Consider the following 26,253-nt stretch of genomic DNA (forward strand, 5'->3'; position numbering starts at 1 on the left):
TGAGTATGTTTATGTATGTGTTGTCGTTTTATCCAATTATATAAAAATTGAGCATTAGATTGGATTGTAAGGAATTTAAAGGAAATTCAGAAAATGGATAGCTCCTCCCCTTGCCCCGCCACATCCCTGAGGTATATCTCACTCAGAATGAAATGAACTTCAACAATGAGTACAGTTCATCAATGCAGACAGACATACGCTGAAAGTACATTTGTTAAGATGTTCTTACATTTGTTAGATTTCCGTATTTTGTTTTTGATGTTTTCTTGCAATTTCCATGACTATGTAGGTCCCCCTATCTGAGGTGTCTGTACTAAAGGTTCTGTACTAGTGCCTTCCTAATGACAGGACTTGGTTAAGTTGCAGATCCATGAGATCCTATGATTCCTGTTGACAATCCAAGAGACTAGAATTTAAGGAACTTAGGTTATACAATTAACTCTAAGCTCTTAAGGCTGAGCATATAGAATAAAAATGAGGTTATCCATAGTGGCATGAAATGTATGATCTTTATTAATTTTTAATCCATCAATCTAAAATCACACATACTAGATCAAACAGAAGTACCACAGTATGCTTTATTTTGCAGGTAGTAATTGGTTCTCTAAATTGATACATCCAAAACTTTAGTTAGCAGCAAGCATCAGTTCTTCCAAAGCAGCTTAGGTGAAAAACAATTCTTTACATTCACCAGTTCAAAGTCGTACTGTCTGATCCACTGTTGTACTGACATAAAAATGAACCCAGTAGGCAAAGCTAATTAAACACTCAGCTCATAGATTTTCAGCTTCCTTTATCTTATTGGAGTTGAAGCAGTTTTTAACCCTCTGTTCATATTCTGTATTTTAATTCTCAAAGAATTAAACACACATATTTTCTAATTAATTAAGATAGAGCCACGATAACTATTGAGGAATTAGTGATATTAGTCTCATACCCAAAAGGTAGAACACTTTTAAATGAACCCATAATTTTGAATGTATCTGAATTTCCAATTTATATGCTTAGCAAGGTCACAAGCTGGATTTAATTAATCTGGCTTCTAGACAATCATCTCAAAAATATGTATTGAAATGAAGTCACTGTTTTTTATGATGCCATCAATTTAACCAAATGCTTTTACAACAAATGAGCAGTTGTTCTCAAAAGAGAACACTTTAAAAGAAAACATTCTTTACATACTTAGCAAATAGAGGAGAGTGTGAATCTGCATGTCAGAGCTATAGAGTTCTAGAGGAGTTGTAATTGAGCAATCTAACTTTCTACTCCAGTTTTTGAGATGTACATGTTTTTGAGATGTACATATAGAGAAGGCAGTAAAGAAAGATCTTGATAAATTTTCTTTAACAAAATTTTGTAATTCCAGTTATTGGCAAAGGGTTCTGGCATGAGTTAATGGCAGCAATACAGTGGTGAGCTTCTGCATTGTGCTGAGAGGTAGATTGGGACTTAATCCTTGGATTGAATAACCAACTCACTTTATTTAAGGTTTAGGCTTAATTTTTTTAATCCAAAAAATATTTTCTGAAGTGAAGGCAGATCTTTGGGAACTTTTGTTTTTAGTTAAACATAGAGATAAAATAGCTTGATAAAATAAACATCTGCCTTACACTAATGACAGGTGTACAAAGCAGCCATTTGAACCCCAGACAACTTCAACACTGTGCTTCCAAATAAAAGGGCAATTGAACAGCTGAACCAATCAAGCAGACACGGGGATGAGCAGTCTCTAGTACCTTACTCCAGAAGCCAGAGCCATTAGCGGTCCCTACAGGGATATAAGTCTACATCAAGATCAACAAATGTACAGAATAATCTTGGTCCAGCTTTGGCTAGGCAGGCATCTGACTGATGACATATCAGGGCCCACTAACCTCTAGAGTAAGCACTTGTTGCTGTGAGAAAAAAGAAATCAATATATTAAAAATATCAACTAGAGCATATTCATGTAGGGAATGGGAGAGTGCAGGAGGCACACAAAGTATATAGAGTTTTTGTTTTCAGTGCAGGATAAATGAACCTTCTTAACAAGTTAAGGCTCTGAGGGAAAAAACTTTCTAAACCACAACCTTAATAAACCATAACCCATACAGGTGTTCCAAATCAACACCTTTTAAAAAAAGCTGAAGGTCTTACTTCATCCTTCAGTATAAATGTCAAGTCTGAGATAATCAGTATATTCCAAACTCCAGAAAAAAAAAAGAAAGAAATTTCCTTGTTAAAATGTAGTAGCTATTAACAGTGATGAAGAAAACAGCCAAACTTTTACTATTAAATACGATATCATGAAGCCATTTCTTTCTTAACCAAAAAAATACAGATTTAAATAATGCTGATCAGGAGGTGGGGAAAGGAAGTCTTATCATGAACCAAATTTCGTTTCTGCCACTAATGAAAATGAATCCATTATGTTCTTGAATTTATTTCCTGAAGCAAGTTAAATTCTTTAACACCTTTGATTTTGCAAATAACATCAAAGTAGTAAAATATAAGTAACTGTAACATATAAAATTACACATCAGTAAAAATGCTTTCATAATTGGATCCAGGGGCTTAAAATAATTACTTACTTAAAAAATTCTAAGCCACAATTTTTCTTTTAATTATACTTTAACAAAGGAAGAAAAAAAACAAAAAAATTGGTCCTAATATATTTTGTCTTAAATAAGTGTACTCATGCCCAAGTTAGCTAGCAACTCACTTAAGTTTGTCTGCATATCTTAAACAATCTATTGCACAGCATGTCCTGGCTTTTAGCCAATGGAAACGTAACTTCTAACTGAAAACAAAACAAAACAAAAAAACCCCCACTAGATTTAATTGATTACACAGACTGATAACCAGTACGACTTTTCCTTCTTCCAATCATATAAGAGATAAAGACAACAATTATAAGGAAGCCCAAGGCCACACCCACTGCAACAGGAATAAGAAAGTTGAGGTCAGAGTCAGCAGAACATTCTTCAGCTGTTAGAAAAGAACAGACAGCAAGGAAAGGAAATTAGTAAAGAATGCAATTAAGCAGTAAAAAGCATGCGAGAAACAAGCATTTTTAAAGTGTACATAGCTTAGTCTTTTATAGCATTACCTCTATTTTATTTGCTCAATATCTCATTATCGCTTTATTTAAAAGCACACGAAATTCCTCAGTACAAAAAGCAGAAGGTAAGGGAAGAATAGGAAGGGCCCAAAATAGAGAATTGTGCTTGCCTAATGTGGGAAGACTTTAGGTTTGATTATCTAATGACACTGGGTTAAGGAGCCATCATCTTCACTTAACACCACTGCCTGTGTATTTCCCTACTCTCTTTCTCCTTTGTTATACCTATAACTAAAGTATAAATAAGAATTCTGTATAAGTAATAAAATATAAGTTAAAAAAGACTTAGGATCAAGAATGCAGTATATACTTTTTTTTTGCATAGGCATTAGGTAGCTATCAGGTTATACACAATTACTTTTAGCTGAGCAGTGGCCTGGAAGAATAACAGCAGTATTTAATTCATTGCAGTCCATTCCACCGAACCACCAGGAAAGCAACATGTGCAATGTAGATTTTGAGTTCTGGATTCAGACAGAACTGAGTTTAAATCTTGACTCCTTCCAGTACTAGCCAAAGGACCTTGGGCAAGTTATTCAAACTGGGCCTCACTTTCCTCATGTGTAAGAGGGGGATAATACCCATAAGGAAATTGAGGATTAAATACAATTTTATTTCTAAAGCACCTGATACACATCAGGAGGTCAACAAGTGTTCCTTCTCGTCTCTTTTCCTCTTATACTCATGGTCCCATCTGAGAAGGATTAGGTTTTGAAGTAGCAAACAGAGATTAAAATAGGAGTGTTTTGGTATATTACTATTGAAAAAGTCCATATTAGTATAAAAAAAAAAAACTTAAGCAAAACATAGTATGGAAGCCCAAAGTGCCCAATTCTGATCTCAAAATTTCAAGTGTAAACCAGCTGTTGTTTTACTGTTGAGTGACTAGATTTCATTAGGGGCAATTTTTATCAAAATGCTAACAATAGTTTTGTTGCCCACTTGATATGGAACCTCAATGAATTTCACTCCCCTTTCTGTAAATAATCGTTAAGGTCATTTCCAGTAATAGCTAACGAAATTAACAAAATGTGTTATCTGGTGTGATTTATGATTAAGCAATGACTTGTACTTTTCTTCTAATTTTAACTTTTCCTCCTCTTGTACTTTTGCCATTCATAAAAATGTTGCTACGGTTCTGAGTACATAACACTCATTTCAGTAACCACACATTAGCCTATGTTGAAAGAACTTACTATATTTTACTGAAAGCTCTCAAAGACTGAGAGCTGGGTAACAAGATACACTGTATAGAAGTTATAGAAACTTTGATCATGCCCATATATACATACAACGGGTTAATAATACTTCAACGCGAAAGTCTTCTAGTCTATTAATCTTCCTTCTTTATCTATATTTCATATCTGTGCTACTCTTATACCACGGAATATGCTTCAACAAGGGCTGATTATCTAGTTCATTTTAATGCCAACAGCTTCTCTTTACAACCCTATCTATGCACTGTCCCACAGGGGCCATCTTGAAGAAACAAGAGCCTAGTTGCTATTGCTTCACTGCCTCCCTTCTGAGATTGCTGTTAGCTTACATTTCATAAGTACCACTCTGATGACAACACTAAATAGATTTTAATGCTCCAGAGATCAACAAGATGAGGTAGAGAAACACAACACAATCTGTCCTAATTAGTTCATAGAATATTTCTATCTTTCAATACTAATCAGGCATCCAAAGAAGAACAAAACAAGAAACAAAAAAGCAAGTGGTTAAATATGCTTGAATCTTTTCAGTCTATATTGCTGAAAAACAAACAATTCTCTTAAAAACTCTAATTATGAAGCCAGTTTAAGTTCTGTTGTAGCCTCTTGGGTCTGTATCACCCCTAGGGAAAAAATCACAAGCCTGAGGTACTAACTTCATGCTTAACTTAAACTCAGAGAAATCAGCAGAAGTCACATAACCTTTAAAATGCTGATGGTCCTGAGGACATTCTCTACTTTATTCAACTGAAAACCAAGTTTAAGCACATCTGATGGGCATTTATACCACATCAACATTTATTTAATGAACTTTATACAAAGGCACATTGATGAGTTTAAATCACTATAGTCTTTATACACTGAAACAGAATACCAGTCGTGAAATGATATTTATTAATTCCATTAAGACACAACTATATATTTTATTCTTATAATGGCCATGTTAATAAGTTCAATGCATACTTCAAAGTTAGGATCAAAATTTGGCCAAGGCTTTTTAAGATAGACTTTAAAACATTGCACATCGATATTCCTTTGAACAAGTTTGTCTCCAGGACCAGTAAATATGACACTTTGGATTGTAAGCTGATTAAAGAGAACAGGTTTTATTAATAAAGACTGATATCAAAATGCTGGGATTGATAAAATAATTAAAGTTTCAACATATCAATTTTAAGAAGTAAAGTGTTTCAACAACTGAGAGGTAAGAAAACCTTGTTATTTGCATGTATTTTTATATAATCAATCAGGTTGCAGATTCTAAAATTGCTCATATCCAGCATGATGGCGCTTGAGACCAATAAAATAAGCCAGCAACACTAGAATAAGTACTCCTGCCAAGGCTGCTCCCACTGCTATGGGCACAAGGAAGTTGTCGTCATCTGCACTGCAGTCTTGAGCTAGATGTGGAGAAAGGACAATTGAGAACAGAAACAGTGACAAACTTTCAAATCTGTGTATTTTGGGTAAAATGACAGTACTTCCTAACACACATATTTTGTTTTTTTTTATACCAAGGTAACAAGTCATTGGCATTATCAGCAAATGAGATATTCCACAAAACTGATTTCCCAAATAACCAAATAATACACTTTTAAGTACCAAGTAAAAATGCACTCATTTTGGATGAAAAATGTACAACATGGTCACATACTTCCCAGATTTCTTAAACAGAACATAATGAACAAATATAATTAGCCTTGCCTTGATGATCAGGCCGTGAGCTTTCAGAGGCAAACTGTTATGATGTCGAAGAAGCACAGTGCTTCAAATATTGCAGATTGTTAAATATTAACTCACTGAATGAACAACTATACAAAGCAGACATAAGAACTCAATACATTACAATCTGGGGTCATTTACTAATGGGAAAAGAGATATAAGCGGGCCCTGATGACATAACTCTTTGCCTCAAGATGCTCAGTCCTAGTGTGAGAATCAGACAAGAAAAATCAGTGGTTGTAATTTCAAAATGTGTTGTGGTAGGAGCAGGCAACACAAAGTGCCATGGAAAAATTTCAGAGGCACACTCAAGCTCAGCCTTATTACATAAGACACACTTTGAAAAGGTGACACTTCAGCTGAGATTTTAAGGATGAATAGGAATTAACGATGCAAGTAATGGGGGAAGGGCATTCCAGGTATAAGAAATAGCACAGACAAAAATATGGAGAGTAAAAAGACACAGCACTTCAAGGGAAACGCAAGCAGGTTGGCATAGCTAGAACAATGGATCAAAGGTATTTTCGCTGGACAGAAGGCAGAAAAAGTGTACAGGGACCCAGGTCACAAAGGTCCTATATGCTGTTAGGTAGTTTGGCCTTATCCTGATGAAAAAAAAAAAATTCAGCAACAGGATATTAGGCAGGATTTCATTTCAGAAGTTATGGCAGATGGAGGTAGTAAGGTAGGGGGCATGTCTATCACTAGAGTCCAGGTAACCAATAATATTGTCCTGAGCTGGATTAATGAAGTGCAGAAGAAAAGCAGAAGGTACAGACTGGAGATCAAATTAGAAGGCAAAATTGGCCAAATGGATGTAGGGGATGTAGGAGGAGGAGATAATAGAATGGTTTCCAATTCCACACTTGACTGATTATGTAGATGCTGGTGCTAGTCTATAAAAGAGGAAGAATATATGCATTTCAGTTTTTTGTAGTTATATGGAACAGGGGGCGAAAAGGATACGTGGAAGAGAGAGATGCTCAGTTTTGGATATGTGAATTTAAGATACCCGTGTCCTTAGTTGAGCACGGTGGCTTACACCTACAGTCCTAGCTAGTTGGGAAGCTGAGATGGGAGAATTGTTTGAGCCCAGGAGTTTAAGACCAGCCTGGGCAACATATCGAGAACCCATCTCAAAAAAAAAAAAAAAAAAAAGACTATGTCGTAACCAAGTGGCTATATGAACCTAAGTGGTAGTTAAAACACGGGGCAAGAACATTTCTCAGTAAGGGGAAGTAGAATAAAAAGAGGACCAGAGACAAAAACCCTTGGGAACACCAATACCTGTGGAATAGACAATGGAGTAGGAAAAAGATGTAAAAGGGCAGGTAGAAAATGGCACCAGAGAAGCCAAGGATGGAAAGTTTCAGTTAGGGTGGAAAGACAGCAAATAATATTAGAGAGCTTTGAAACATGTCCATTGCCTCTAGCAATATGAAGGGTGGGAGATATGAGTAGAATTGCTGCAGGTTTAAGAGGGAATGGGAAGGGATTGGTTAGGACATCAAGAACTTGGGCAGGGTAACGAATACTCATTTTGAGAAGTTTAGAATGATTAAGACAGGACAAAAGGGAGGTAATTAGAAGGGGGACATAGGGATAAGAAAGGATAGCTTCAGGTTAGAAGAACTTAAATAGGATGAGGGAAAGAGCCACTAGCAATCGACAGAAGATGCTTTGGTACAAGTTCTCCTACAAGGCAAGAGAAATGGGATTCCAAAAGCATAAGACATAAGAACTCAATACATAACAATCTGGGGTCACTCAGTAATGGGAAAAGAGATATAAATGGGCCTTGATGACATAACTGTTTGCCTCAGTTTAACCAGGAAAAGAAAACCTACTCTGAGACTGGAGAGGAGGAAGGAACGATACAGATGGATACACTTGCAGGAAGGATGTTAACTGCTACTTCTATTTCCCATTTCCTGTGTCTTGTTGCCCTAGTTCTCTGCCTAGCTTGTAGTCTATTAGGGACTGATAAATCAGATAACTAAGCTTATTAGAATTGTATCAAAGATAGGACAAATAGGCTGCATGGCAATTCTGATTGTGCTTGCATTCAAGAAATGTGCCAAGCTTTCCACCCACCCCCTACTAGCCTCTGGGGCAATAACTAGGAACAAAATGCAACCCTGGAGTTTATGAACTTTTCTAACATTGACTTTGGCTGCCAGTTCAATTATTTTTTTTACTTGCTTCTTGGTTCTGTTAAGAATCCAGATAGCTGAGGTTGCTAGATGTGACCTGTGAATAGATGGTGTTAAGAGTCCCCAGTTAGCACCTCCCCTACAATTTCCCAAATTACCACCCAGCCCATAAACTATTAGGTGACATGTACCATAAAGTATTATGCCGTGGGTTTAATATAACTTGGTTTTTAAAAGATTCATTAGTAGATTAATTTCTTATTCTGGCAACAGACTCATAGTTCTCTCTTTCCCAAATTGGGTATTTGACCTAGTACTGAAACGACTTTCATAAATACTGCCAATAAGGCTTTCATGTAAGACAAATATTCCCAGAGTAGCTCAAAAAGGCAATTCCGCTAATACAAAGATCTTTCTAGATACTGTCACTTACTTAAAATGCTCTCAATTAGTATGTGAAATATTAATTTATAATAACTGATTGTATGAATTCAACCTTTAAAAATTCTTTAGTTAATGGAAAAAATTTTGGTAAAACAGTAACTTTAATGGGATCACATTCTGAAGAAAAGAAAATCTCATCCTATAAGTCATTTTGACCTGATCTACTTGCCTAATGTATACTTAACACTATATTGAAAATGCTTCTGGGGAAAAGAAAAGTGTATTTGCAGAAGAATTTAATAGCCACAGAAGCAATAAAGATTTTTAAAGTTTAAAAAGTTCCATGGCCACTAAAATTTCAATAAGAAGTTTCATGTAGATTAAAAATGCTGTTAATCTTCAATTTTCTACCAGTTCAGACATTTTTCAAATACAATTTTCAACACAAGAACTGGAAAGCTGAGGTATACAACAAAAACTAATACAATTTCTCTTAAAAACCAATTGAGGCCAGGCACAGTGGCTCACGCCTATAATCCCAGCACTTCAGGAGGCCGAGGCAGGCGGATCACTTGAGGTCAGGAATTCGAGACCAGCCTAGCCAACATGGCAAAACCCCATCTCTACTAAAAAAAATACAAAAGGTAGCCAGGTATGGTGGCACTTGTCTGTAATCCCTGCTATTTGGGAGGCTGAGGCACAAGAATTGCTTGAACCTGGGAGGCGGAGGTTGCAGTGAGCTGAGATCGCACCACTACACACACTCCAGCCAGGGCAATAGAGCGAGACTCCATCTCAAACAAAACAAAACAAAACAAACAAACAAAAAAACAATTGAATCAAAACTTCTTTTTGGAAGAATCAACATTAAGAAGCACATTCTTAGGTGACATCTTATTTGTTATATACATTTTATATCTATAATCAAACTGTGTTAAGTAAATCACATGCATCTGAAAAGATTCGTGAAGCTACTCAGTATCATGAAAATGTATACCAGTTTCAAGGACAAGAAATGGTAATTATTAACGCAGAAAGTTAGCTACCAGGGTAAAAGAAAAGGAGATGGGTGGAAGATGAGCCCAAGACAAGTTAACATTATCTATCTAAATAAACAGATGAAATACTATAATCTTAAAAATGTCTGAGTCTTATAAGAATTCCTACTGAAAGACTGCAGGAAACTTAAGCGGTACATTTTACACTGAACTTATAGTATGTTCTTGATACGTAACAAGTAGCTTCCTATCAGATTCCTTCTAAAATACTAAGATGTATGAAATACTAAGATGCATTCCTCTGAAATTCAAATTATCATTCAAAGAAATGAGCAGGATTTTAAAGTCCCCACCCACTGGATGAAGAAATTGAGACACTAGAAGTTAAACAACTTGGCCAAAGACAATGGTAGTTAACTGCAGAGTTTGCAGCCGTGATGACTAACTGGCGTTCACATGGCTTAACTGGGTAATTCAGAGAAAAGTTACCACCTATATTGCTAAGTTTTCTTATGTGATATAGTAAGGTGACTAGGAAACTATTCGTATATGGAAACTGGAAGGCTCAAGTATTTTAGGGTGATCTAAGTAAGAGAGAGACTGGACACAATCCTATGTTGGTTCAGATCAATAGCTCAATATGTATGGCTGCAATGTAAAGCTACTATGTAGAGATATTAAATATCAACCTCAACTTAGGAATTGAGAAAAATGTACAGAGAGATACTCTGAAGCTTTTATGATGAAATAACTATTCTAGATCACTGGTTCCCTAACTGACTATGCATCAGGTTCAGCAGGGGAGCTTACACACACACATGCACACACGCACGCACACACACACACACACACGCACTCTCTCTCTCTCTCTCTCCTCATTAGACCTACTACGTTAAATCCTCTAGGGATGGAGCCTGGAATCTATTTTTATATTTTATAAAACGCTTCCCAAGTGAATTTTATTCTGTAGCCTGCCTACCATCAGTCGAGGTTTATGTATGGGACCATTCATCCAGATAGTAATATACAGACAGAACATCAGAACATTTTGCAAATAATTTAGTTCTACTTCTAAACATTTCCAAAGTTTTTCCATTTGAAAGAAATTGCCATTATGTAGCATACAAAATCTTGACTTTAACCAACGGGAAAAAATGTGAGCAAATTGCCTTAAGAAATAAAAGAATCTTTATTGTTTTAGAAGCAATTTTGAGTAAACAGACAGGCAAATATCTAAAGATACCATACATCAACTAGTGGTTTAAACATTTGAGGAAGAAAACATGGAAAGTATTTACATGGACCAGTTTCTTTACACAAATGCTAAAACATGAAAAACACCCAAAACCAAATAGAGGGTTACCATCAAGGTATGAATCCAGTAATACAAATAAAACTACAAAAGGTACAAAGAACACGTAGCTATAGGAAATAATAGTGTAAATAGCAGTGTATAAACTGGCCCGTGTAAAATACAAAAATATTCACTGAAGTCAGGTTTTCTATAAAACAGTGTTTATTAGAGGTATTTTACTATGAATCAGGCATATAATCTGAATGTAGAAACTTTTAGAAATATTAACAGCATTCAGTCAGTGCCACACACTTGTGCTTCCAATTATTTTTTTAAAGCTGCTTTGTTTTGACTCATGTGAAATAGTTAAGGCCTACATTCTTATACGCATTATCCATCTTATAAGGTTAACAATTTTACACTAAAACACAGTTTAAATAAAATATGATTTTGAAAAATCACATCTATATTTAATCTTTAAGAAGTGTTTTAAGCTGGTAATGCAGCTCGCTGTAGCTCTAAGACAGGGGTTAGTCAGGAATCTGATCTTGAGCCACAAAGGTTTTCAGGCTAAATAAAGGGCAAATTTAAGTGACAGAAAATATTTGTAATTCCAATATAACTCAGTTACATTGTTATAAAAATACACATGCTAGCATGCAACTGCCTATATATGTGTGCATATATATATATGTCTGTGTGTGTGTATTGATCCATTCAATATCAATACTTTGGAACCCAAACATTTTCTCATTTTCTAGTGAATGGGAGGCACATAATTCCCCCACCAAAAAAACCAAAAAACAAAAAACCAAAAGAACCTTCCATATATGGCTGCATATTAACAATTTTAATATTTGCTCTGCCATTCCAACACACACCAAAGAAGTTCTCCCAGAAGCAGCAAGAAATATTTGATGTGTTAACTATCAAGCTGATGTATTTTGCTTTCTCCTATAAACATTAGGTGGTGCACGGTAATTTGACAATTGGTGCATCTCTCAGAGCACAAAACTGAACACAAAGCACATGAATTAATAATGATTCTACCATAACGAATAATAACAATGAAAGTTTTGATTAGCACAGAACCATTTAAATGTGAAAGCCAAATTAGTACTGTTGTAGCAATCAATGCAAGCTGGAAACAAAGAACAACTTTTTAATGGATTAAGAGAAGACCAAGACTTTTGGGTTAGATGCAAGTTTTTTTTTGTTTGTTTGTTTTTGTTTTTTCGCCTTTTTTTTTGAGACAGAGTTTTGCTTTTGTTGCCCAGGCTGGAGTGCAATGGTGCGATCTCAGCTCACCGCAACCTCTGCCTCCCGGGTTCAAGCGATTCTCCTGCCTCAGCCTTCCGAGTAGCTGGGATTACAGGCACCTGCCACAACGCCCAGCTAATTTTTTGTATTTTTAACAGAGACGGGGTTTCACCATGTTGGCCAGGCTGGTCTCAAACTCCTAGCCTCAAGTGATCCACCCGCCTCGGCCTCCCAAAGTGCTGGGATTACAGGCATGAGCTGCCACGCCCAGCCTAGATGCAAGTTATTTTATAAATGTAAGTGCACTTCGTTATCTAGGTTCTAGGACACACTGGCATTTCTTAAGAAAAAGAAAATAATAAAATACATCACTACCAACAAGAAATATTGGAAGGCTAAAGAGAAATCTGCATTAATTTTAGTACTGCATACAGAGGCCAATTTATGAGCACAAAGTACTAATGCCCTCAATTGGCACTGGCAAGCAATTATCTCTAAAGCACCTAAAAAATGGATTGAAATGCCCTGTTGGAATAGTCTTGTATCTTGCAATTTAAAAGATTGAAATATCCAGTTTTTTTAAAAAAGGATTAAACAATAAGATTAATATCTACTCTAAATTTTAAAAAGCTTTTGTATCTTTTGTCATTGCAGCCACATAAATACAAATATATTCAAAAAGCATTAGAAAAGCATTTATTGCTAAGAACATCATAATACCAGCCCCTGTTCAAATCTACTAGTATATCTCTCATAGGTCAAATATGCAGCAATGCCAAAGTAGCTAAGTTAACCTGCAAACAAAAATCACAAAAAAAAGAGCAAAAGGAGCAAGTACAAATCCACTGTAGAACATGTTGTTCCAACTCAACTACATGCAGGGAAAAAAAAAAATCTCTTTTTCAAAAATTGTTTTTTCTAAACTGTGTATTTTTAGTCTAAATGTCTAAAATGAAAACACTGAAATACTAATTCAAGACAGTAAAACAGAACCTATAATTCAGTGATTTTGCACATCTTTTGCTGTAAAAATAAGTTTTAAATTGCTTGGTTGGAGAAACCAAAGTCAGGCAACTAATTTGTAGTTGATAGTTTTTTGTTTAAGTTTGAAATCCCCCACACCACCCATTCTAAAGAGCCGGACTGCAACTAAATATACCTTAAATTGACCAGTATTGCATGTTGGAACTTGTACTTGCTTTTTTCTTTTGTAACAGAGATCACGTATTGATTAGTGTTACAGAGTCTGATATCCAGCATAACTTTTTCTTCTGCCAATTACGTAAGCAATCACTATAACGATAATCAAGCCTGAAAGACCAGCACCAACTATAATTGGGATTAGAATGGTGTCATCATCCAGCGAACACTCTTGGGCTGTAGGTGAGAAAAAGTGTGTAACAAATAATGAGTATAATCACAAAAGAATGTCCTAAAGTAAAAGATGTTGATTTAAAAGTCAGAAATGTTCTTACAAGATCAACTTCAAGTAACTAAGACAGGTATATTTTTATGATAAAGCTATAGAAAATGGAGAACTGTTCTAGAATTAAAATTCTAAGACTTTGTTCTTTCATTTGTTTATGTGTATATATGTAGATATTCATATATATGAATACATGCATATTCATTTACATCTATAAACACAGCTCATATCATAATATATATATCATGATATATATAATGCACACATTACACATGATATATAATGCACACATTATATACATGATATATATAATGCACACATTATATACATGATATATATGTTTGCATATACATATATACACACACGTATATGTTTGTTTATATTCCAAGTCCTTTCCAAAATAGGAGTATTACTTTATCACAAATTAAGGGAGCTAATCTAGCCCACTTTTACATAGCCAGATTAGCCGCTCAGTGGTAGCATGAATGTCTTTTGGGAAAGTAGAAACAGGATCAGGAAGGTACCATGTGATGAGAATAGCCAGGCTGGCTCTGGAGTCCCTTTAGAGTCAGGGGTCAGCAAGCTGTAGCCCATGGGCCAAATCTGGTCCAAGAGCTAAAAAGGGCTTTTACATTTTTAAACGGTTGAAAAAATTTTTTGTGACTCATGAGAGCATATAAAATTCAAATTCCAGTGTCCATAAATAAGGTTTTATTGGAACCCAGCCCATCATCTGTTTATGTGTTGCTGTTTTCGTACTACAATAGCAGAGTTGAATAGTTGTGACAGAGACCATATGGCCCCAAAGCCTAAAACACTTACTGTTTGGAACTTTAAAGTTTGCAGATCATGACTTAGAACATACAATTTTAGTGGCTGCAAAGTCAAGAAACTGGGACCTCTTACTAATTTGAGTGTGCTTACTGCATTTCTTATCTGGTCAGGGTTGGCAGCCTAAAGGGGCTATTTTTTTCTATTTCTAGAAAGTGGTCTGATCCAGTAAAATCCAATCAACACTCTTCTGCCTTATTGCAATTCTATTTCTTTCCCTTACAGTCAAATATTACCTATGTGTTGTATTTATAGGTACCCACAGCCAAGAACCTAGTTCCACGAATAGATTATACATTCAATATCAGTATTAAATGTTGTATATCTCTTTGGGTGATATTTTTAATTCTACGTACATAAAAACCAAAGTTTCAAAGTGAGAGAAAGAGCATAGCTCATCTCTATTACAGTTGACTAGATAAACCGTCTTGAAGTGATGATACTAATACTGCAAATGATTTTAAACTGTAAACACAAATCTGATCTTAAAATTAGGGGAGTAATGAAGGGGAGCCAAATAAAAAGTCCAAAAGTAAAGCTAGTAAAGGATCAAAATAATTGAAGTGCATAAGCAAAACAGGCAAAAGGGAAAATGAATACTTGAAAATATTTTTAAAGTGTAACTAACGTCTTTAACCACAAGAATGGTAGGGTGGAGAGCCCAATTTATTGTGGCCTAACCAAGTCAGACCAGGTATTCAACACCACTGCAAAAGCAGTCGACTGGCTCACAGTATATTTGCTTCTAAACACAGCTTCCACATTTCCTTCCAAACCATAGAATTAATGGTTGAAAAGTATGTGGATGACTGGAATAGCTCTGCTCAACAGAGTTGTGATCCACAAACCCCCAATTTTAGGTAATGGGCTTAAAAGGACAAGTCAATTAAAGAATTTTACGTGCTTTTTTTCTTCATGCAAATTTTAATCTTATAATGCCAAATATGTCTTTCATATTCGTATGAACACATTATAATGAACCCTTCACAAGGGTTTCATTAAAAATCTAATAAATACTACCATTAGCCCTGAGTGATCTTCAAAAAGCCTCATTCACACTGGCACATGCTTTGAAAACTCTCCAGATCGTTTTGGCTTGTAAAAACATAGTTCATGATATTTGAGGTTTTGCTACCACTCTTTTATCTTTTGTCTTAACAAAATCAGACCAAACTGCTTTCATTCAGGTATGAAAATGTTTCCAGTGAGAAGACGGCCTCAGGAAGCAGATGCAACATGCTCAAAGCTGCCGCTCCCAAGTGCCATCTTCTCTACAAACTAAAACCCATACCTCAAATAAAGCTCACTTAAAGCTTCTATCAGTTTTTAGCTTTAAGAACTTTTTTGCAAATGATTTTAAGATCACAAAAACATCTCGGTTGAGCAAAATGATGAGCCAAATATAGAGGTGTACAATTTGCTCAAGGCTATGAGACCTCTGGTGAATTCATATTCCTCTATTTCAACGTTTAAATGTCTGTGATTCAAAGGAAAAGCCACCTATCAGTCAACATAAGAACATAAATTATTAATGAAGTTTGCTTGATTCTTACCTGTAGAATACTTTCCTTGTGTCACATTGAAAGGCTGAACCCTTAGATCAAAGGTATTTATCTGAAATGCTCCAGACACTGAAACAGTCTGCTCTTTGTTGCACATATAAGAACTTCCCAGGGGGGCATCCCAGTAGCTGAGATTGTTATTTGCAATGCTGAAAACTTCAAAGAAAAGAAACAGGTTAGTAACTTCTTATCCTATCAACATCCAAAATGGGAAAGTTGGCCAGGCACAGTGGCTCACGCCTGTAATTCCAGCACTTTGGGAAGCCAAGGTGGGCAGATCACGTGAGTCCAGGAGATCAAGACCAGCCTGGGAAACATGGCGAAACCCTGTCTCTACAAAAAATACAAAAAACCAAAAAAAAAAAAAAAAAAATTAACTGGGCATGATGGTGCACAGCTGTAGTCCCAGCTACTTGGGAGGCTAAGGTGGGTGGTTGGCTTGAACCTGGGATTGAGCTGTGGTCACACCCCTGCAGTCTAGCCTGGGCACAGAGTGAGACCCTGTCTCAAAAAAAAGAAAAAAAAAAAAAGAAAAAAAAGGAACAGTCCTCAGGGTTTTTCAGTGAAGCATGGGAGCCTGGGGGACAAGATCAACCCACAAAAAGCAATTCTTACAATCACTAGGTTCCCTTACCTTTCTATAGATGTTTCTATAGTCTAAAAATCAGTTACATCCTTAATTATTATCTACCATACTTTGAAAAGATGGGATACAGAAAAAGACAGAACATCATAGTTCTAAGTTACTGATTTTAAGGTATGATCAAGGCACACTTTTTACATAGCATCTTCTGTTTCATTAAATAAGGCGCAATTTGGTAATAAGACCACTGTAATTTCTAATCCTTCAGGGTAACCCACAGTCTTTTTCCCCAGGCCAATGCTTCGCTTACCGGAGCCATTAACCAAATACATGCTGACGTTCACTTCCTTCAGATAAAATCGGTTTTCATTTTTCTGTTTGAAAAAGAGCTTCCAGTTAATCAACATATCACAGCTGTCTACAGATAACAGATACAGTTAATATCCACAGAAGAAAAGCAATCTAACACTATTACACAGAAGAAGAAACCATGCTGTAGAACAAACTGTAAGTAAGTAAAAGAGAACTCATAATCTGACAGAAACCCCTTTCCTCTGTATATTCTTTCCAACTTTTGGAGCACAGGTGTAGTCATGTGACACTTGTAGTCTTCAGACACTTGAAGATTTATGGCCTCAATTTTATTCCTCCCGTCACTTGCTGAGACCTCACCACCTCCAGCCTGGATCATAGCAGCCTCTTAAGTGGGCTCCCTGCCTTTCAGCCCCTCCAGCCCTAATCTTTCCTTTTTACTGTTATTATCTTTCTGAAGTACTCATCTGATCAGCCAGTCATTCTAATAATTTCAGAGTGCGAGTACGGCAGGAGCTACCAAAATGAACCACACTTCAATCCCGTCTTCACCCTGTTAGCAATATGCCAGGGAAGGCAAGGTAAACACATAAATAACCATATTACACAAAAGAAAGTAAGAAGTCATGAAAATAGGAGAGAAATCACTTCCAACTAAGGGAGGAGAAAAAGTAATGCCAGCTTAGTGATGGGGCATTTTGAACCGGGCAGGATTCTCTTAGGAAACAAGCAGGAAAAGGGGTATTCGAGAGAGCAACAGCATAAATAACAGTAGTTAGAAAATAAGCATAATCTCAAATTTTTATGCTAGCATTTGAGCACTTACTAAGTGCCCAGCACTGTTCTTAAAACTTTACATATGATGCTTCCCTGAGTAATTACAACACTCCTATGCAATAGGTGCTGTTATCATCCCCATTTTGGGAATAATCGAAGCACAGACATGTTAGGTAACTTCCGCCAAACCTACATGGTTAGTAGTCAGTGAGTTGGGATTTAAATTCAAAAAGTATGGCTGCAGAGTCTATGTAATTATTATTACTATGTTCTCTTACCTCACAAGAAGTGCATAGAGGACAGGGTGAGGGAAGCACCCTGAAGGAACTGAAGGAAACATAAGGTTCATAAAGAGGGAGTGAAGGCTGAAAATGCAGGCTGCATTGCATGGGAGAAAAGAGGGCTTGAACTACCCAGCCATGGACTTTAGATGTTACTTTGTTGGCAAAAGAGAAACACTGTAAGGTGGGCAGATCACAAGGTCAGGAGATCGAGACCATCCTGGCTAACATGGTGAAACCCCATCTCTATTAAAAATACAAAAAAATCAGCCAGGCGTGCTGGCAGGTGCCTGTAGTCCCAGCTATTCGGGAAGCTGAGGCAGGACAATCACTTGAATCCAGGAGGCGGAGGTTGCAGTGAGCCAAGATCTTGCCACTGCATTCCAGCCTGGGCAACAGAGCGAGAGTCCAGTGAGGGGAGGGGAGGGGAAGAAAGAGAGAAACATTGATGGAGAGATGTACTTTAGGAAGGTTACGTTGATGTAGAACACTGGAGAAGGTGAGGAAGAGGAGCAATCAGGCAGGAGCTGTTTGAATGGTCCAGGCAAGAGGTAATGTGGACTGGACCCAGAGCAAAGGCAATGGGGATTAAAAGCTAGGGGACAGACTTGAGAGAAATTTCAGGAGGAAGCATACAGGAGGACTTCACACCTTCATCACATCCCTCCTCAACTTAGGCTACATCTTGGCTTGGCATTCAAGACTCCACAATTTGTCCCAACGACTTTTCCATACTTTCACTAAACATATAACACTCCTCATTCTCCCAGCTGGTCTTGATTATGCCCTTTATCCAGGGATAACCTGTACTTTCCCACTTACTCTCCTTATCTCCCTACATACAAATCTGACCCATCCTCAAAGGCCCAGCTCAAATGCCATCTCTGCCATTAAACCTTCCTGACTCTCCTCCATCCAGAATTAACCTCTCCCTCCTCCATTCTCCTGCAGCACTTTGTACTATTCTCTGGTCTGGCACTCATCCCATTTCATATACACCTTCCACAGTACTCTACTGCCCACAGAATCGAGTTCAAAAGCCTTGTCATGGCATGTAGGCCTTTCACAAAAATGGTAATTATTTGTAGATTTCTCCCATTACGACTAAACTGTGGGCACTTTAAGAATACTGGCTTTCTTCCTCATAACCCACCAAAGCAGCCTGCACATCACGCACTCAAGTTCTATAAATTCTCCTAAGGAGCATCTATCATGACAGGGTTGAAGGCAATAATGGGTCCCACTGAACTCTGGGGACATTGCAGGTATCTCTGATTTTTCAGAGTGCCTGTAGCATGATTAAAATGTCACTATTTTGGATTACATTTTAAAATAGCCTGCTGGGTAACTTAAATATTGTAGTTCTTAAATACTAAACATTGCCATATAAGAGTCAAGAGAAATCACGTTCCTTTTAGGAGTCTACCACAGCTAGAAAGATCAAACTCAATCACTTGAAAGGGAATAAACCCAAAATACTACTTTCCTCCTTCTTATTGACCACAGCCCCTATGAGGTAACTTTAAAAGAGAATGTGCCTGAGGCTTGCTTTTACCATAATGGAGAGGACAAGTTTAATTAGACATTTTCAATAGTAATTCACCGGTCACATGGTACTTAACAGAGGAATTATTTGAATGCTGGAAAAAGGAAGATTTTCGTAAACCTTTCCAAAATGTAAGCATTTAATGTAATCCTCAATTACTCAGCATATATTCTAAAGAGAAAAATGTGCTTTAGATTCAAAATACCAAGTTCACATATGAAATAACAACATACCTACTTTTTATATATCAGATGTTGAGATTATTTCCCCATCCCCAAACACAGTAATCTGATTTAAAAGCAGAATTGGTTTTCATCTAATTATACAATATTTTTAGTTTGAGAATAGTTGGTGGTTCAACATTTTCCCTCACTTATAGCTATCTTCTATTCCACCAGTCTCATTTGCCACAACATGTTCACACATACATCCCCTCAAAGAAATTATGGGAATAATAATTGCTTCTGAGAAGGTGGAAATAAAGGTCCCCAATGATTAATTTATGCTAGCAAGAAGTAGAACAGGTATGCTTAACCCAAAACCTTCTGTTTAGGTTTCAGCTCTTGATCAACAACAAAAACCTGAATGCTGCCATTATAAATTGTCCTGATTTAATGAATTCATATACACACTTACAAAGAGCTTTGTACATAGTACTCAATAAATGTTACCTATTTTTATTACTGACACTATTACAAATAATATAGCCTCCAAATGGCTTAAAATAGTATCATAGAAAAACATGAGCATCACCTAACTAATAACAGAGAAAAAATTATCATGGAAATTACTTATATATGGATAGATTAGACAATTGTGTTTTTTTGATGTGGGTTAATTCTTGCTCCTACCCTAGAGTCTGTATAATGGCAAAATGGCCACTCTTGGTGAACATTAATGCAAGAGTCCAGTCCACAGATCATTGCACAGACTCTGAGGGATGAATGGACTACACTTTATAATTGAGTACTGTAGAACTGGAAAATAAAGCTAAATATCCCCCTCTCCCCATGCAATTATTTAGACTTTCAGATGTGTTTCTAAGAGAATGAACCTAACTTTAGAAAAATCTGTTACTCACCACAGCAAAGACAAAGTCAAGATACTTAATGGTGCTGCTATTCAGCCTAAGTAGAGCAGTGTGAGAACGGCAGCTGCCTGTGGAGTGAGTTGTATTGGGGTTGATGTTAATAACTGAAGCAACCTTCAAGAGAAGAAAAAAGGGAAAAGGTACAGGTTAGCTATAAAAGTGGCCAGCAAAGCCTTATATGCTACCAAAACCAACTGCAGCGTAGAACAAAAAATCTTTTGTCTGGATACTTAAATTCATGGTGTCTTAACTTTCAAACAAAGTTGGCGTGGGTCCTCAAGCTATGACTCAGATGACTTAAAAAAAAAAACAAGAGGAAAGCTTCTACAGTAATGAGCCAAATGAAAACACACATTTTTATGGAGCACAAGAGCCATCTGTCTCGCTTGTTTAAGTCACAGGATCCTGGAAATCGGATTTGTTCCTTGGCACTCCCTCCCTCTATAGCCTCAGTGGAACATTGCAACTAGAAGTGCCATCATGTACTTGAGCATATCTACACTATCCAAGTCATCAAATAGCTGGAGAGACGGATAGCTGTGCCATTCCTGTACGCCAACCTACACTGCATTTCAGATCAAAGTGTGAAGAGGTTATATTTTAAACTGACCGAAATAAAGGCCAATTGTTTGTACTCTGATCCACTGATGGCAAATAGAATCTAAACCCCAAAGAGTACTTTAAACTGCTAGGTTTTCTGCCAGCCAACACAACACCTGAAAGTGACATTAACACTTCATGGTTATAGTAACTCCTAACTAATCAAAGTTCAACAAGCCAACATAAAATCTCCATTTAAAACTTAATCAGGCCAGGTGTGGTAGCTCATGCCTGTAATTCCAGCACTTTGGGAGGCCGAGGCGGGTGGATCACTTAAGGTCAAGAGTTCAAGACCAGCCTGGCCAGCATGGTAAAACCCCATCTCTACTAAAAATACAAAAAAATTAGTTTTGTGTGGCAGTGCACGCCTGTAATCCCAGCTACTCAGAAGGCTGAGACAGGAGAATCGCTTAAACCCTGGAGGTGGAGGTTGCAGTGAGCCAAGATCATGCCACTGCACTTTAGCCTGGGCGACAGGGCGAGACTGTGTCTCAAAAAAACAAAACAAAACAAAACAAAAAACTGAACCATTCTACTACCTTTGGGCTGAAGGTAGGATATGGAATATTTGAAATGAAATACAAAAAGGATGTATTGATAAAAATAGACACCTATACCTTATCCTGAGTGATGTTCAGCTGCAGCCCCATGGTAGCCAGCAGACAAGTATCATTGCCATTATTAACGGAATAGGTTCCAGCTTCTGGCTTTTCCTTTGGAGTAGGTGTTGTAGTAGGAGATGGCACAGTGGTGTGTATGGTGGGTGCCACTGTTGAAGTTTTGTCTTCATCACACAAGAACTCTAAAACAAGCAAAAAGGGACAAAAGAAACCAAAGTGGACATTTTCTTAATTCATAAGGCCAGGGAAAACCAAAAAAATTTCTCATAATAGAAGTCCAAAAGGGTTACATTAGGGGAAGAGAATATCTTGTTAGTATATGTGAAACTAAATTAGGCAGAGGTTCTTAAACTGCTGCTTCATATACAGACTATCTATATGAGTTATGACACAGCAGACAAACTCAGGACACATCCATATGCTTTATCAGCTCACACATGGCCACATACTCATCTTTTTCAGACCCTTAAATCTTTTTATTCCCAAAGAACTTTGCCTGCCTGATATGAAATTCAGAGATTTAAGTCTTAAATTTTTTGGTTCTTTATTCCTACATACAACCACCATAAGGAAGGATACTGTTTACCAGAAAAAAGCTTAGAAATCATCAAAGGACTTAAATACAAATGAACCATTTATTTGCATTAGCAGCCCTATGGTAAATCATAGGCATTTCAACCTCTTCTTAGGAAGTGTCAGTAGTTTTCCAGCACTGGTGAATGAGAAATTATTACCTTTCCATAAAGCTATATAAAAATTACAAAATTGGCCGGGCGCGGTGGCTCAAGCCTGTAATCCCAGCACTTTGGGAGGCCGAGGCGGGCGGATCACAAGGTCAGGAGATCGAGACCATCCTGGCTAACATGGTGAAACCCCGTCTCTACTAAAAATACAAAAAACTAGCCGGGCGTGGTGGCGGGCGCCTGTAGTCCCAGCTACTCGGAGGCTGAGGCAGGAGAATGGCCTGAACCTGGGAGGCGGAGCTTGCAGTGAGCCGAGATCGCGCCACTGCACTCCAGCCTGGGTGACACAGCGTGAGACTCCGTCTCAAAAAAAAAAAAAAAAAAAAAATTAAAAAAAAAAAAAAAAATAAAAAAAAAAAAATTACAAAATCAACTTTAAAAATTCAAGATTAGAACATGCCTCTGATTTCTAAGCTTTGGTCTTGGAACTGCTAAAAAAAAAAAAAAAGCTGATAATCAAGCTATCCGAGGAGCTGTTCAAAAAATGATTAGGTTTTATCAGCTGAGAACAGTATAGCTAGTGTCTTTTTAAAGACTATTCCACAACTTGTACATCAAAAACTTTAAATTGTAAGTTCCACAATAATACGAATTGCTATTATTTACAAAAACTTTATAGCCTAGTAGAAGCTATGAATAAACCTTAATACATAAATGCTTTCAGATAATGACTTCAATGAAGGCTACCTGGTATACTCTACTCTTAAATTAGGATCCAAGTAGAGAAATATATACTTTAAGTACTCACCATTTGTGCTCACTGTGCCATTTTGGACAAAAGCTTGTACAAGAACATCCCAATAGTTCTGGACAACATCATTCTTTTCCAAAGTTGATAAACTATTGCATCTAAAAAGGTCATTCAATGGAATTTTGATGGCCAAAAGTTCATCAACAGTAATAATTCCTATAAAACAAGATTAACAATGGCTATTTCCAAGAAGGTAGGAGAAAAATGATAATGTAAATATATTTGTATAGGCTTTCTTCTTCTGTCTGCCTGCCCTACCCCAGGCCTAAAGTGACAAAGGGTATAGCATGCTCAAGGGCATGACCAGTTCACTGTGGATAAGGAGTAAGGGGGAAGAAGAAATGGGGGTTAGGGGCTGGGCACGGTGGCCCACGCCTATAATCCCAGCACTTTGGGAGGCTGAGGCGGGTGGATTACCTGAGGTCAGGAGTCTGAGACCAGCCTGGCCAACATGGTGAAACCTTGTCTCTACTAAAAAGACAATAATTAGCTGGGCGTGGTGGCAGGCACCTGTAATCCCAGTTACTTGGGAGGCTAAGGCAGGAGAATCACTTGAACCCGGGAGGTGGAGGTTGCAGTGAGCCGAGATCGCCCATTGCACTACAGCCTGGATGACAAGAGCAGAACTCTGTCTCAAGACAAAAAAGAAAAAAAAAAAAAAGAAAAAAGAAAAAAAAGAAAAATAAATGGGGGTTGAGAAGGAAAGACAAGTTGCAAGTAATGATACTTTGAAGCATCTTCTATGACCTAAGGCCAGTTTGGGCTTTTCTTTTTAGCAGTGGAGGGCTAGCTTCCGTTTTTAAAGCAGGAAATGACACATACATAATTTATTTTAAGGAAGATAGCAAATTTGTAGGGGATAGGCATGGGGGAAAACTTTTCAGGGAAGCCACTTAAGAGGGAAACCAGAGGGTGATGGTCTGGTTAAGGTGAAGGGTAAGGGAGGGTTGCCTAAACTAAGATGGTGTGGGGCAGCAGAAAGAGAGCAAAGAAGCCAAACTGAAAACACTTATCTATGGTAGAATCAACAGGACTTAGTGACTGTAACTAAGGAAGCAAGAGAGATGGATTAATCATGGATTTGTATAGTAAATCCTTATTTTTGTTTTACTAGTCCCAAGTAAGTTATATTAACTCCAATGAGCTTATAGAACCTCTTCCTGGATTAAATTTAAAGATGATTCAATTTCAGGGAATCTTCAGAATATGAAAGCAGTAAGTTACAGCCATTTCGTATAGTTTTTATTAGCCTGCGTATAGTGAAACTTCAAAAGATGATGGTCACCTAAGTGGTTTGGCTTCTTTTGGAGAAGTAGCAAGAAAGGAAAAGTATCCAAGGTCCTTAATATATGCCGCCTTCTGTGCCTCTCCATCATGTAGCAAGCAGCCATATAATGCTGCCTTGGCACCCCCTAATGGCCATAGGAATTAAAAAAAACCAAAAACAACAACAAACAAACAAACAAAAAACAATGAACTAGAACATTTTTCCCAGAATTGCTTCTCACCATTAACAAAAATGAATAGATACGTGAACTGGCTGTATATAGACCGACTTCAAAAACAAATGAGTGAAAAGACAACTTGCAAACATATTGGAGTCATACTATGAATAGCTTTAACTATGTATTGTTTATGAACATGTACTTATGTAGTGAAAAACAAACATAAAGACAGGAAGGTTATACCCCAAATTCGTGAAAGTGTTTGCCTCTTAGCAGGCAAGGAGGAAAATGGGTCTGGGGAGTGAAGACAAAGGAAATATAAACTGTATCGTCAACGTTTTATCTTTTTAATCAAACAGTGACACAGACATTAAAAAAACAGCATTTATGAATTCTGGATAATGGGTACATATGGGTCTGCTATATTATTCTCTGTATACATATATAATCTTTATATATATAGAATATTTGTGTGTATATATATATATATATGTAGGGCCTTTTAAGAAACCCTTATTATATATGTAACTTATATATATAATTTTTTTTTTGAGATGGAGTCTTGCTCTGTTGCCCAGGCCGGAGTGCAGTGGCGTGATCTGAGCTCACTGCAACCTCCACCTCCTAGGTTCAACCGATGCCTCAACCTCCCAAGTAGCTGGAATTACAGGCACATGCCACCACGCCCAGCTAATTTTCGTATTTTTAGTAGAGATGTGGTTTCGCCATGTTGGTCTCGAACTTCTGACCTCAGGTGATCTGCCTGCCTCTGCCTCTCAAAGTGCTGGGATTACAGGCATGAGCCAGCAACACATCTGGCCAGTATATTTCTATATTTTAATCATGAAAAAATTTTTAAAAAGAATAAAGCAACTTCAATGTTACTTCAATTATCAGATGCCTAAAAATAAATTAGTGGTTTTTTATTGTTATTTTTTGAGACAGAGTGTCACTATGTTGCCCAGGCTGGTCTCACACTCCTGAGCTCAAGCGATCTGCCTGGCCTTCCTAAGTGTTGGGATTACAGGCATAAGTCACTGCACCTGGCCTAAATTAGTATTTTGAGGGGGAGGAGTAGGGGACAGGGTCTCCCTCTGTCGCCTAGGCTGGAGTGCAGTAGCGCAATCTTGGCTCACCACAACCTCTGCCTCCTGGGTTCGAGCAATTCTCCTGCCTTAGCTTCCCAAGTAGCTGGGATTACAGGCACGCGCCACTACCACCTGGCTAATTTTTGTATTTTTAGTAGAGACAGGGTTTCACCGTGTTCGCCAGGCTGGTCTCGGATCTCCTGACCTCAAATGACCCACAAGCCTCAGCCTCCTAAAGTGCTAGGATTATAGGTGTGAGCCACCACTCCCGGCCATAAATTAGTATTCTTGAAACACTGAACTATATCAAAAACAATTATCAATAGTCCATTTCAGGAAGCCATTTAGCATTCCAAATAGTTTCAAATATTATTACACAGAAGGTACTAATTTAAAAAGTAATCTTCCCTTTGTTTTAAATAAAGGGGGAAAGAGAGAAGTGTTAACATTTCAGGGTCCATAGTTTTTCT

General features: G+C 37.3%; 1 protein-coding gene across 4 annotated transcripts in view; it reads right to left on the bottom strand.

Annotated features, from left to right (window-relative positions):
• Positions 1-490: 490 nt before the first annotated feature.
• The window catches only part of LAMP2 (lysosomal associated membrane protein 2), a 42,689-nt gene continuing 16,926 nt past the window's right edge, over positions 491-26,253 (bottom strand). For 2 of the 4 annotated variants that reach the window (XM_025372288.1, XM_025372290.1), the window contains exons 4-9: positions 23,248-23,406; positions 21,754-21,938; positions 20,528-20,650; positions 16,841-16,904; positions 15,939-16,103; positions 10,740-13,505 (exon numbers count right to left, since the gene is read on the bottom strand). In XM_025372288.1, coding sequence (XP_025228073.1) covers positions 13,366-13,505; positions 15,939-16,103; positions 16,841-16,904; positions 20,528-20,650; positions 21,754-21,938; positions 23,248-23,406 — 836 coding nt within the window. In that variant the 3' untranslated portion in view covers positions 10,740-13,365. Of the gene's footprint in view, positions 5,718-10,739; positions 13,506-15,938; positions 16,104-16,840; positions 16,905-20,527; positions 20,651-21,753; positions 21,939-23,247; positions 23,407-26,253 lie in introns of those variants that run through there. The other 2 variants (XM_025372287.1, XM_025372289.1) reach the window with 2 other exon arrangements.

Source organism: Theropithecus gelada, chromosome X (assembly GCF_003255815.1).
Source record: "Theropithecus gelada isolate Dixy chromosome X, Tgel_1.0, whole genome shotgun sequence".
NCBI classification, from domain to species: Eukaryota; Metazoa; Chordata; class Mammalia; order Primates; family Cercopithecidae; genus Theropithecus; species Theropithecus gelada.